At 43.3% G+C, this 14,094-nt stretch overlaps 1 protein-coding gene across 1 annotated transcript in view; it reads left to right on the top strand.

Annotated features, from left to right (window-relative positions):
• Positions 1-14,094, top strand: part of eif3hb (eukaryotic translation initiation factor 3, subunit H, b) — a 77,135-nt gene that overhangs the window by 60,218 nt on the left and 2,823 nt on the right. Inside the window, exons 6-7 of the mRNA XM_072674881.1 lie at positions 8,344-8,464; positions 11,698-11,830. Coding sequence (XP_072530982.1) covers positions 8,344-8,464; positions 11,698-11,830 — 254 coding nt within the window. The remainder of the gene's footprint in view (positions 1-8,343; positions 8,465-11,697; positions 11,831-14,094) is intronic.

The raw sequence follows: 14,094 nt of genomic DNA, 5'->3' as shown, positions 1-14,094 counted from the left end.
ACGAAAAAGTAGACAAAGTATTTAATGTATTTATATATATATATGCAGTTAATTCGAGCATTTCAAGACTGCATTCATACTGCACCCCTAATGGTTAATAAAATGTTTCTTAAGCCAGGCATACACTGCAATTCTAAGCCCAATTTGGTCATAGCCAACTGAATTTTAGGATCTCTCGATATTTGCTCGATCGGTTTGCCGTACTGAGTATGAGGGGAAGGGATGCTCGATTAACTGCCCAAATGAGCTCCAAGTGAGCAGTTGGGCAGATGGAGAGATTTATTATTATTTATCATTATGACTATCTATGATTTTTTATTTATTTATTTATTTACCAAGGGCGATTCATCAACTTTTCAGTTTCAACATTTACCTAAATGTGCCAGAGATATCTAATAAGCTAATTTTCATCTGCAGTCCCTATGCTGGAAGATTACAGACAAGATTTCTGTGTCAAATTTTGGTCGTTTTTTTTTTTCTGTAGCTTTTAATCATTTTATGAACTTGGGAAACTTACTACTTCCATTTTCTGTTCTTTCCTTCCCTCTGTCTTTGGACTATTTTGTATATATATATATATATATATATATATATATATATATAAAAAAATCTTGGAAACATCCTCTATGAATGAAGAACCTGCACATAGAGGCTGTTTTGCCTGGAAATTGGGTGAAGGAAGGGTTAGGTTGGCCTCTAACTTTTGTACTGTACTGCACAGTTCTCTTATTAGAAGATCATAAGCACACAGTGTCTCTGCAGCCAGTGTACGAGTCGCCCGCCCCCGGACTCGCTCTTTCTTTCTCTTTCTCTCCCTCACACGTTCTCTCTCGCCGCCTGTCTATCTTTGGCCGTGCTGCCTCCATCTCTAATGACTGGAATACTAAAAAAGCGCACATGCATGGCAGATTTATCAGTGGCTTTGCTCTGGCGTTCCTTTCCCTCCGTCTCTCCCCTCTTTCCACATCTGTTTAAGTTATCTCTTTGCAGTCTGCTGTTACCCTAGAAACCAAAGCAAACACTGGACCACTGCAGCCGAACTACAATACCTCCCTGTCTTTCTCTCACCTCCCTCCTCCCTATTTCTCTTCCCCCTCCCTCTCTCCCTTCTTCCCAGAGGGTTCACATCGAATCAGCTCTCTTCATCTGGAGGCTAAATTGAATTCCTTTTTTCCAGCATTGAATGAAAAAAGAATTATGAGTTTTACAGGGTTGAAGTGGGGGGTTGGTGGTGGTGGTGGTGGTGGTGGTGGTGGTTGTTGAGTGGGTGGAGCTGGGAGTATCTGTAAGCCTGGTTTGGCTGGCAAAAAAAAGAATGTAGTGTTGAATGTAGCCTCAATTTTAAATGAGCTCACCTCTCTGGAGGGGCCCACCACTCTCCTTCTCTATCCCGTCTCCTCCCTCCATCCCGGTAATGTTCTGGTGTTCTGGGCCCCTTCTGTCTTCCTTCTTCTCGTGCATTTGTGCTCCATAGCCAGTGCAGCTCCTAATACAGAATTCTGGGGAATCTCACCATTTCTTTACAGACATACATTGTGTCTTCTTGGTAACGGAGCTGTAGGGTCTGCCAAAGTCTGGTACAGTAGTCTTTGACTCATCTGAAGTCACCTCAGCTAGCATGAGCGAACCACAGCCTAAATGAGTTTCACATTTGGCCTGTTTGGTTTAAATGTCCAAATATATATATATATATATATATATAGTCCTGAAGAACTTTAGCCCATTTCTCATGGCCAGTGGCCTCCACTTCACTAATATTCTTGGGTTTGCTGCTGCAGCCACCACCTTTAAATCCCACCGGATTTTCTGTGGGGTTCAAGTCAGGGGAGTGTGACAGCGACTCCAGAAGACTGATTTTATCAAGTATCAAAAAATTCTTTGGGAAAACATCATCCCCTCTGTGAGGAAGCTGAAGCCTGAGTGTCATTGGACCTTCCAACAGGGCAGTGATCCCAAGCAAAGACACCAAAGTATTAGATTAGGATTTGCTGGTATTTTATTAAATACATTCTTATTCCCAGCTATATAAGATGCCACTGGTTGTAACACCAAAGCATGATGGATCCACCCCCTTGGTTAACAGTTGGCAAGGTGTTCTTTTCATGAAATTAATCCTATGGGGTTTTTTGAGGTATGCTTGGGATCATTGTCCTGTTGAAAGGTCCAGTGACACTCAGGCTTTAGCTCGCCTTACTGGTTGGATGGTTTTCTCTTAGGGTTTTGTGACACTTGATTAAATCCTGTAAATCTTGCCCTCCACACGCTGCAGGTTTCCAGTGCCAGAGGAGACAAAGCAGGCCTAGAGCATCATTGCCACCGCCATGGCAGGGTGTTCTTTAAGTTTTATATTGAAAAATCTTGTTAATTGGTATACCGCTAATTGCTTTCCTATAATGTTTTGAGCAGAGGTGGAATTTCTGTATTGCTGCATATCAGTATCAGGCTCGTATTAGCAGAACAGAGAGGTATTCGATATCAGAGGGGAAGGCAAACGTACTAATCCATTCCTGCAACAAAACTAACATGAAACACCACACAATCACACAGCGTGAGATCATGTTGTTAGCAGTGTGTTTCTTCCTGTGAAGCAGTAGAAGGCAAGAGAGTTTGAGTCCTGACTAGTGGGTAGGAATTGGAAATGGAAAAGAATATTGGGTGAAAAACGTCTGTTTTTAAAGCTAAAACGATCGTTTCTGTACTGGTTGGCAGACTTTTTATAGCCGTGTGGTAGAAAAGAATTTGTGTATTGTATTATTTCTGGTTATATTTTTATGACCGATACTGGTTTATTGTGTGCAGCCGCCGGGAGGATGTGGTCAGTACCTGATCATTTGTTTGATTTAATTTGATTCTACACATCATTTTTTGTGTTTGAGTGTAGAAGTGTTGAAAACAGCCTGGTACACAGTGGGTTGTATATATTGTATATTGATGTATATTTTGGATCATTATCCTATTGTAGGAACCATCCTCTTTCCAGCATGAGCCAGATGTTGCCATTTGCATCCAGGAATGCATCTAAATGCATCGTCCCAGCTAAACAAGATTTCCACTGGCAGTAACACAACCCCAAAGCATGATGGATCCACCCCCCTGATTAACATTCTTAGCCTTTCCTATAGATCTGTAGACAGGTGCTTAGAGGAGCCCATGGTTGCTGAGATCTTGGCCTTTACTCATGGTGCCCAGACCTTTACTCTGGCCACACTTTTTTGTTATAAAAGAGGGAGACACTGTTGGAGACACAGGGTGCCACAGATTGTGTCTGTCACACAGCTCCAGGGGCCAGGGTTGTTGGTTCGATCCTCACTCCGGTCACTGTCTGGAAGGAGCTTGGTGTGTTCTCCCCATGTATGCAGGGTTTCCTCCAGGCTGCCTCTCTCAAACACACGTGGTAGGTCTGGCTCCCTATCCAGGGGGTATTCTAGACTTGCGCCCAATAATCCTGGGTGGGCTCCAGACCCATCGTGACCCTGACCAGTAAGAAGCGAATAAGAGATGTGAGGAAGGCTGGATAGATTGCATTAGCATTTGCTACAAAAATACAACTGTATCTTTTTGTTTTGAGATATGTCCATATAGCTGTTCTTACGCAGTATGTCCCCATTTCATGTATTGTGAAATCCAACACCCGGCTTATGCCTTAATATTCTGCAGGATTCTCAGTTCTAATTTATTTCAAACTGGCAGGATGATATATGATGGGCTCTGAATATTCAGAGCATGTCTTACTGGAATACTGAATTATTTGAATTACCACTACCATCCTTATTCTGAAACCACTAATGACTCATTGGCCCTCTAATTCAGAGGGACTAATTCCAAGCTGAGGAGTGAACGGCTAACTTTGACTTTAGCGAAGGTGCTGCCTTCTGTTGTAGAATGCTGGATCTGTTTGCTGAGCAGGTGGTTCCGATGATTTTCCTTGCGTAAATTAATCCAGCTGCTCCTGTAAAGTGCAGGTTTTCCTGTAGCTCTTGACATGCTATTCTGTTTCTCTCCCCTTATGCACTTTGAGATGTGCACCATGTATTTTTCTCATTACAGAGCGAGTTTGGGGAAGAGAAAGCAGAACCAGGAGCCTATCTCACAGTCTGCCTCTTTCAGCTGGCTATGCTGAAATCAGTCACTACAGAATAATTGCTGCCCCCAACAACTAGCACCCCCTCTTTATCTTGTCCAAGCTCTCGTCTGAGCCTCTCCAGCCTTCTGCCTTGTATGTCATGGGTTATGTCTGACTTTGTTGCAGGCTGGTTGCGCTAGACTGGGTATGTGTATGTCAGTGAAGGCTGTCGTCGTGCTCCAAGATGACCTAAACCTTCCATTAGTCGAGCACCAAAATAGACCGCTGTCTTTAATGAGTCACCTTTTTCTGGTACTGCAGGTTTTATTGGGACACCATGTTTCTGCGTCATTGAATTGCTTCAGTTACGGAAATGGAAGAAGGATGATGCCCACACTTTCCTTTCAGTCATTTCAGAAGAAACTGTTTTTTGGATGATCTTGCTGTCCTCCCTTCACATGCTCTTAAAAACAACAATTCCTAAATGGCTCTTGGATGGAAATTTTTAACTGGTGTCTGAAAGTCCAGAGACCTTCATTTGTTTCATTTCCAGTCAGACCAGCCATTAGTTAGGAGACATATCTGCCAGTCAAAGAAAGATGATGCTGCTGCTGTCAGAACAGAACAGACTCAGCACTTCAGACCTTAGCATCACTGAATGTTGGGATTAGTTCAACTGTTCAAAAGTTTTAAGACTGGTATTTGGAAGTGGAAAAATCTACTTGCTGATAGTCACCTGATAAAAGTACATGGACATACATTTAACATGTACAGACTGCAAGCTCATACAGATTTTCTGCATTCTTGTAGCCTTTTCTGTTGATCTTAAGACAGTAGTACACCACATGTCGTGTGTGTGTGTGTGTGTGTGTGTGTGTGTTTTGCACAGCTCCCCCTGTCTGGGAAGAGTTTGGTGTGTTTTTCCTGTGTACACGTTTTTTCTGGGTACTCTAGTTTCCTCCTGCCTCCCAAAAACACACAGAGTAGTTGTATTGCCAGTGCTAATTGCCCCTGGGTGAGAGAGTGTGAATGAATGGTAGTATGTGGTACCCTGTGAAACACTGACGCCCTTTTCCATGGGGTGTCCAAAAGTCCAGAGACCTTAATTCATTTAGTTTCCAGTCAGAACAGCTATTAAGTACACAGCAGGAGACCTATCTGCCAATCAAACAAAGAATTCTGCTGCTGTCACAACAGTGGACTCAGCACTCCAGGGTCCAGAACTCAACATCATTGAATGTTGGAATTAGTTTAGCTGTAAGTTTTAAGACTGATATTTAGAAGTGGAAAGATCTACTTGCAGATTTTGGCCGAGCACGTGAAGCAGCCGCTCCCCCAGTCGTGGTTTAGCTTTAGCTGTTCTGGTCCCTCAGACTCTGAGTAGAGCCACGTTAGCCTTGTGATTGGTCATGGGTATGCTGATGTGAACCTGACCCACTTTTGGGACTGCCCATTCCACATTGAAAGGAGAGCAGTACTGGAGAAATACAGCAGACATTTCTTAGACTTCGGGAAGATATTCATGGGACGATTTGTACATTTACACTGGGGGCCCTGATGAGCCAGATTAACTTCATTAGAAAGGAAACTCAGATGTAGGTTCCCAAAGGCTTTAAAGAACCACCCATTGAAAGCTTATTTAAGGCACCAAAAATGGCTCTCTTATTACATCACTCCAAAGAACCCTTTTTTGTGGCTCTCTATTTTAGAGTATAGTGGAAAACTTACTACTCTCTTTCCCAAAGGACTGCAGGCCATAGATGCCACGTTTGTGACTTGAGCATAAACCCCAGCAGAAGTGAGGATGTTTGGTATTCATGTTTTTAATAACCATGTGGAAGAGACATGAAGCATAATAGCAACAAACAACCAGTGTGATCTGAGCTCTCGTGTGTGTATACCCAGAGTCAATCTGCGTGCATTGTATTTTGTTCTGTATGTACTATAGGGTTGAGTGTGTGTGTGATCCAGATAGTGTGGGAGAGCGAAGTTCTGCAAGCTCATTGGAGGCTGAATAATGAGGTGCATGGTAAAAGATGGAGGTCATATTGGGATCCCTGCCCTCATTCATCAGAGCTGGCGCGCCACGACAGAAAGCCTCTTCTGAAACATTAAAAAACTCCTTCCAGGGCCACACACAGACACACACACACACACACTCCTGCTTACTTTTTTGCCAAACCTGCAGAGCCAGCAAACTCTGTAATTTGCCCAGTATGGGTAGTTAAAGAAAAAAAAATCAGTTATATACTTTTCCCTCCTGCACAGCATCCGGATTTCACCAGGTATCTCCGGCAGTTCCTCACGTTTGCTCAAATACCTTGAGCGTTCAGGCTGGTGGTTTTGTATTTTGGACTGGTTAAAGTCTGTTCAAGGCAGACATGGACACACACTAGCAGTCGTTTCACCCGAGCTTTTTTGTACAGTGCAAAAAAGCATAATTACTGCTTGTTCCACCTGGGCAAATGAATGCATTCAGCTACTTTGAGTTGCTCCCATTGTTGAGACTGATGTTGAAATGTGCGCTCACTCAGCTTGTCTTTGTAGAAAGGAATTACCAATAGAATAGGACCTTCTGGAGCGGATAAACATGAAACTATTGGCACCATGCCTGATGCCAGGCATGGGCTGGAGGGATATAAATTATTATTATATCCCCCCAGTATTTAGCTGTGGAGCAGTGGAAGAACTGTGTTCTCTGGAATGATGGTTGGTGCTCCATCCAGTACTTCTTGGATAAGTTGGGGAGTTGGGAATGAGGTGGGGAGGTGATCATCCAGTGTCTTGACCTCACTAACGCTCTAGTTGCTGAATGCAGTCAAATTCTCACAGCAGTGCTCGCCAAAATAGTAGACTAGGGTACCAGTAGAAAGCTTTCCCTGGACAGTGGAGACAGTTACTCCACTGTCTCAGTTACTTTTTATTTTTTTTTATAAATACTCAATGAATGAGCAGGTGCCCCAATACTTTTGTCCATATATTGTGTGTGTCTGTGGGTTGATGCAGTTATATTTATTTAAGCAGAATAAATTGGGGGCCTGTTCTGCATGTGACGTCTCCTTGCTGTCTGAGCGGTGTTGACTCTCCTTGCTGTCTGTGTAGAAGGGCCTTAGAACAGCACTATTAACAGGAACCTTCAAGCATGTGTATATCGGTGTGCGAATTTTGTCCTTACCCCCAGATCATGTCTCATCTGTCTTCCCAACGGACTTTGGGAATTTTCTTGGAAGATTAATGGAACTTGCTATTGTGGCTAATTGTCTGCTAATGTAGATTAATGCTGTGCGGGGAAATAAAAAGGCCATGCATGGGGTTTCGGAGGAACTTGTAAAACGCCGGTGAAGAAATTCCCCTGTAACCACTTCAGTCCTTGACTTTGCTGTCCACCATTATGAATGGCAGCTTGCAATTAAAATTTGCATATTGTATGAAATATGCTGATTTTCTTGTGATGTATTCTGGATATGATGAATCATTTATTTGATTCCTAATGAAACTCCTCCTACCAGTATATTCCTGCTGGCAGCTATTTATGAAGCTTTATGTGGGCGAATCATAGCTTCTGGGTAATTGAGATGCTTTGATCATATGGTATTCCAATAACAAGCTATTTAAAATGCGCATAACATTATTGTGCAGTATATCTATGAAAATCTTGTATCTCCATTTCTGCATTAATTTTTATTTTAAAATTGCTGTGTGAATTTGGCAGTTTGCATTGTCAACATTTCATGATAAATGGACCAATAGAAATGCTCCATACTTATTTTTTTTTGTTCCTTTAAAGTTGCCATTTTGAACATTAAAAAGATTTTGCCTGACAGCGACTTTATAAACACCCCTTTTTTTCATTTTTACTACAGCAGATTTTGTAGTTAAACACACATACCCTTATCTAGAAATATTAAACCGATAGCCTATATTTATTTAAGATAAATTCAGAATTTACATGCATTTAATCTACATGCATTTAGTAGTAGTTTTTACATGTTGTGTGTTCCTTCGTTTGCATTGACTGATATTTGCATAAAAACGAGCAGCAGCTGCTGGAGTTACCATATTTGTGAATTTGCCCTAATTGTTACAATTCCCTGGAAGTTTGAGGGAACTCTTAGACATTCGGACGTGCCCGATCAGTTTCTTCACTTCGCAGTGATGGTAGCCATTTGTAGTGGTTAATGAGTATGATGAGAAATCTGCAGTAATAATTGATTTTTTGAGCTAATTACTGCATAAATCAAGGCACTGTGCTCTATCTGTCCACTTTTCCCCCCCCACAGTTCTCATCTGGAGAAGAGCTTGCAGATGTTGATGGACCGAGTGGACGACATGAGCCAGGACATCGTCAAATACAACAACTACAGTCGCAGCCTGAGCAAGCAGCAGCAGCAAAAACACCAGGTACTTCCACCCCTGCGGCTCACTGGAGCAGCTTATAGAAATGCACCGCTGCTGAAAGACGTTTCCTTTGGAATTCCTCTTTCGTTTTGAGTTGCATTAAAAGCTCATTTGTAGGATTCATTTGCCTCCACTTAGGCGATAATTGAGACTTTCTTTGAGTCCTTATTTCATGCTACAAGTCTTTCTGAACCTAGCTATTTCCTTTGAACCTCGAACAGGGTAGCTCGAATATGTTGGGTCTTTAGTTTAAACCTCAGTTTGCCCTGTTCGTGTTTGTCTAACAGTTTAGTAATTGTAACATTTTACGGGATGAGAAGTAAAAATGAAGTGCTCTCATGTTTATAAGGGTTATCATAAAAAGGAGAGAAGTGCTGTTGGAGGTTGGCCATTTTACCAGGCATTTTATTGTGCTATTTGTGTGGGATAGGGGATAAAAGACCCTAAAAACTGCTGAGGTAGGTGTTCTGCTATTTGTCCATTAATTTGTTTGGTCTGTACTATTAAAGTTGGCCAAAAACGGCCCACATCATTTATCCAGCATGAACCGCATAATGAATATTTATCAGATTCTGTTTGCTGTGTCTGACCTCGGCTCCGTATGAGAGAGCACTGCTAATGGAGTGTGAGTGGCCCTTAGAATTACTCCTCTCCATTTTTGACCTCTTATGCTGTAATCCTAATAGTTAAGTCTTCCTGAGCTCGGTCCCTTCGCTGTGCTCGCCCCAGCCTGTGCAGAATGGCAAGTCGCAGAGTTTCCAAACCCAATCACTGGGTCAGAATGAAGGTCTTCCTATCTTCTCTCTTCCATGTTGGAGTCCAGAGCCTAACCTAACCACCTGCTGTTCCACCTGACTGTCCTTTTTTTTTTTTTTTCTTTCTTCGTGACTTTTCTTGTTGTCGGAGTCGGCCTGGCGCGCTGCCCTCCAGCTTCTGCTCGCTCGAACACCGCCTGACGAATTCAATGTTCTGGCTGAAAAATGAATCTTCTCTTGAACGTTCAAATGCTGTTCTTTGCTGGAGCTCCACCATGCTGGTTTGATTGAAAATCAATAATTATCACTCAGGTGCTCTCTCCCAGCTGCCGCGATGGAGTGCAGGGTGGGTGGTGAGGTTAGCTGGGCTGGAGTATTTGTTTTTAAAGGCGCGGCATGAATCAGTGGACCCGTTTCAAAAAGCTTGCACACTTTATCTCAGTGCTAATTCAATTAGGCATCCGCTTCCTGGCTGTGGCTGGTGTTTCTGTGCTCTCACGGCTGCGTGGCTGATAAGAAGTAGCACCTTTTTCTCCCCAGCTCTTTGATGTTGGCCCACGTTATGCAGGTGACTCACAGCTATGGAGTTGGGAGATGCTAGTTTGCATTTTCAGATGTGCTAATTGAAGAGTTACCGCGGTGTCTCCTCCTTTAGAGGTGCCCCTGGCCTTGTGCAGAAAATACCAGTTGAGTGCAGAATTGATAAGACCACCAGTCTTTTCATTAGCACCACCTGTCTAATTGTGCTGCTACAACAGATCTGACCATTTGAAACATGGACTGCACAAAACCTCTAAAAGCGTCCTGTGCAATCTTTGAGGTCCTTCATGGATCAGATCAAGGAGCCTTAGGTGCCCATGACCCTGTCGCCAGTTCACAGTTTACTTTTGGGTAGCTGCATACTAGGAAAAACCCCACTCAAAGCCTTGACAGATGCCACTGCAGGTTTTACATAACCTGCCAGTGTGGTTAATGTTATGGGTTTGTGGTACATCTGGGTGGATAGCTGGGAAATAGAAAAATGGCTGTGCAACAGCTGCATGCTCTCTACCCCCTCTTTAACATCCATGGCTCTGTGGTTTCAATTGTGGAGTCAACCACGTTCCTGGGCACCACCAAATCCATGGGCCTGGAGTTGAAGGGGAACACTGCGTATGTAGCCAGGAGAGGATTTTCTTCCTGAGGCAGCTATAGAAATTCAACCTGCTGCAGGCTCTAATGATCCAGTTCTTCACAGGGACAATTTAGTCCTTCCTCACATCATTCGTAATCATTTGGTTTGGGTTGTCCAGTAATCATCTGGTTTGAGTTGTCCACCTCAGAAGAACCAGGATGTTAGGATGATTCTAAGGGCCCCCAATTGAAATATTACACTTTAATCAGTTTCATTTAAAATGTTTGAATGCGTATGTATATTTTTAATATAATTTTATTTATTTATGTATTTATTTTCTTGTTTGACAAAAAGTAAACATCTAGAGCTTCTGCATTGCCTGATTTAGCCTCCCCTCTTCTATTTGCATGCAATGGTTCAGTCCACCTCAAAACGGCAGTGCATGGCGAGTTGGGGGGGAGGCACGTGTTGCGTTTAAAAGAAAGACATGGTTACCAGAAACGCAAAGAAAGAAAACAAAGATTGTAGAGAAAAGGCAAATCTGCAGTATGTAACCCAGTGTTTCAGGAAGAAAGGTGGGTGTAGTCTGTGAGTGGTGGAAATGAACCCGCTAATGTTAGTGATTTAATATCTTCCCAAGCGTGTCAGTGTTTACATTTCACTCCTCTTTTAATCAGTGCAGGCAATACTTTTAGCAACCATTCAAACTTAATGAGTTGCCTCTGCCACTGTCAGGACAGGCAGAAGCAGCTTATAGGCTAGACAGCCCTGCCTCCCCAGCCCCATATCACAGCCTTAACGTTTCTCCCAACTGAAGAAGGTGGTGAGTAGCACGGTGTTGAACGACTTCAGTTGACATAATTGCAGGGGCTCGATGGGAATTTATTATTTTTATATTTACAATGACATTTTTACAACAAAAGGCGTGTAAACACTGTAATTACTGTAGTACTTGATCAAATAAAAACGTCCCTTATATGCCAAATATCATGAGTTACTTTCTCACTGAAAATAGTGAAATTAAGTCTTTACTTTTTTTTGTCAGACACCTCGCCCTCCCTTTTTCTTACCACCTACAGTCTTTTGTTCCACCTGTCATCCCCTCTTCGTTTCAGACAGAGCGTCCCCTCCCTCCCTTCTGTCCTCCACCCCTCGTGGCATGAAAGGTCCATCCTAAAGGTTCTGTCACTGTGGGTGATAATTGAATCAGCTCAGGCTACCCGTAGGTTAATGACAGGAGCTGTAGATATCAAGTTCACATTAACTGTTTGCATTCTCTCCCCCCCCCATCTCTCTCTCTCTCTCTCCCCCCCCCCCTCTCTCTTTCTCTATCTATCTATGTCTGCCCGCTTGTCTGGTCCCTACAGTACACCCAGAGGCGTCAGCAGGAGAATGCTCAGAGGCAGACTCGAGGGGAGCCGCCGCTGCCTGAAGAAGACCTGACTAAACTCTTTAAACCTCCCCAGCCTCCCCCACGCATGGACACCCTGCTCATCGCCGGTCAGTTAAGACAACTTCTTAGCCACTTGACATTGACCAGATCTACAGCAGTGACCTCCAACCCTGCTCATAGAGATCTCCTTACCTGCAGACTTTAGCTCCGTTCCCAACCAGACCCACCTTATGCATCTAATTGTTTATTTATAATCCTTCAAAAGTCCTTGATTAGCTTAGATTTAGGTTGGAGGTTAAACCTACAAGGAAAGGGTTGGTGACCACTGCTCACTGCACGTTGTTCTGTAACAAAAATATTAGACAATTTTCAGTTTTATGCAGTTTTGAGGCAAAAGGACTGCACAGGACTGGACATTTGTCCCAGGTTTTAGGCACCTCAGCCCATTATTTAAAACTACCAGCAATACTTAGTAAAAACTCCAGATCACATTAGAACAGATGCAGGTAAACATAAATCCAGTAAAAGTAACAAGAGCTTCTCATTCTGAAGAAAGTAGATGAGATCTTGTCTGAGCTAGTCTGAAGAACAGAGCTCGGTTCTTCCAGGTTTCTGCTGGACACCCCCCAGTCCAGCCAGCTCAGCGTGGATGTGTTCAGTTCTATTAGCAGCAGCAGCAGCAGTTCACCTGATTTACCATCATTAAGCCCTGATTTACCAAACCAAGTGTTGGAGGAGAACTCTAAGTAACACTAGACTCCCATGAAGAGAGACTTGGAGATGTTTTAGTGAACACAGTGATGGAAAAGCACTACAGGTACTAGGCAAGGAGCATGCGTGTGTATATTTGCACAACAGTGTCAGCAATGGGTGCAACTCAACATAGCTGAATGCATTCATTAGACAGGGTGTCCACAAACATTTGACATAGTGTAGCTCCTGTGAGAACCTAAGGAAGCAAATTCCATACACCAAATGTCTCTTGAGTGATTGCCTACTTTTGGGTAAGGAGAAAAGTTTTTCCCATTTATTCCTTTAATAAAATGAGTTTGTGGTCAGTGTGGGGGGGAAATGATGGAATTTGGATTGAAATTTGACTGAAATAGCCAACGTAGAGACCAGTGTGCCATGTATTGCATCAGTCATGCAGTTTCAGGTTCAGTGCCATTACTGTTTTTTACATCACCTACATTTCTATAATATAACTACATTAGAATGGATTTAAGTATTATGGTCATTAAGGTGCCTTGGAGGTTTCATTGATTGAGTTAAAGATGCTCGACGAGCCCCCCCTCAGGGCAGTGAGCGAAATGTGTTGAGCAGGCTGTGAGAACTCAGCCGTGTTAATGATTCATTTCCTTATTTAGTCTGAGTAATCTGGGTTTGTAAAGATTTGGACTGATCCCCTCTCCCCCCGCTGAGGTGTTGGGAAGGGCGCGACGAGAAGCAATTTATAGTTGTACATTTAGGAGACCTTGCCCGAGAAAGACCGAGAGATTTAGAAGCCTTGTTTTTCCCGCTGATTATTTAAGCGCAGTGTTCCAGATCAGCTGCTGGGAAGCATCTTTGGCCTTCTAATCAGGCTTGCCACGCTGTGACCATGAAGGACGAAGCACGCAAGATGATCTGAGGAATTACTGCTTTAAAGTGTAGGGTTTATCTAGTGGTTAATCCCGGTAATACACGTTTCTGACGATATGTGGACCCAAAGAAAAGAGACGTGCTCCACGGCAAATTGACTGATGTGGTTTTTAATGAGTAGGTGTGAGAGACAGCTGTAGCTAATAGCATTTGAGGCCTTGCTGAAGCTCCAGAGTTGATTACAATCCTGTAGGAAAGTCTTCATAGCCCCCATCTGCCTGTCAACGTGGTGGCGACAGTGAGGATTAATCACACACACTCACACAAACACGCTCACACACACTCGATCAAAGTCAGCCATCACTGTTTCTCAGGGCTGGCACCACAGGGGCATTAGCAGTCACCACATCTTGATTGTCCAAAATTAAATCCACCCCAAATTAGTGGAAGAGGCTCGATCACGTGCTCACTCTCACACTTGCACTCTTACTTACTCTCACACTCTCACATTTACTCGCACTCTCACTTACTCATCCACCCGCTCCGGTTTATACTCTCTCTTACTCACATTTGCTTTCACTCCCACGTTCACTCTCTGAGTCACTCAGTCACGATCCCTCACTCTCTCACCTTCTCTCACACTCTGAAACTCATGCCTTCCCTTACTCAGTCACGATTCCTTTACTCTCACATGTTCTCTCTCACTCTCAAACTCACTCCTTCTCTCACTCAGTCACAATCCCTCAGTCTCACATGTTCTCTCTCACTCTCAAACTCACTCCTTCTCTCT

The sequence above is a fragment of the Salminus brasiliensis genome, chromosome 3 (genome assembly GCF_030463535.1).
Source record: "Salminus brasiliensis chromosome 3, fSalBra1.hap2, whole genome shotgun sequence".
NCBI classification, from domain to species: domain Eukaryota; kingdom Metazoa; phylum Chordata; class Actinopteri; order Characiformes; family Bryconidae; genus Salminus; species Salminus brasiliensis.
The sequence above is the reverse complement of the archived record's forward strand: the minus strand, read 5'-3'. Positions and strand labels throughout refer to the sequence as shown.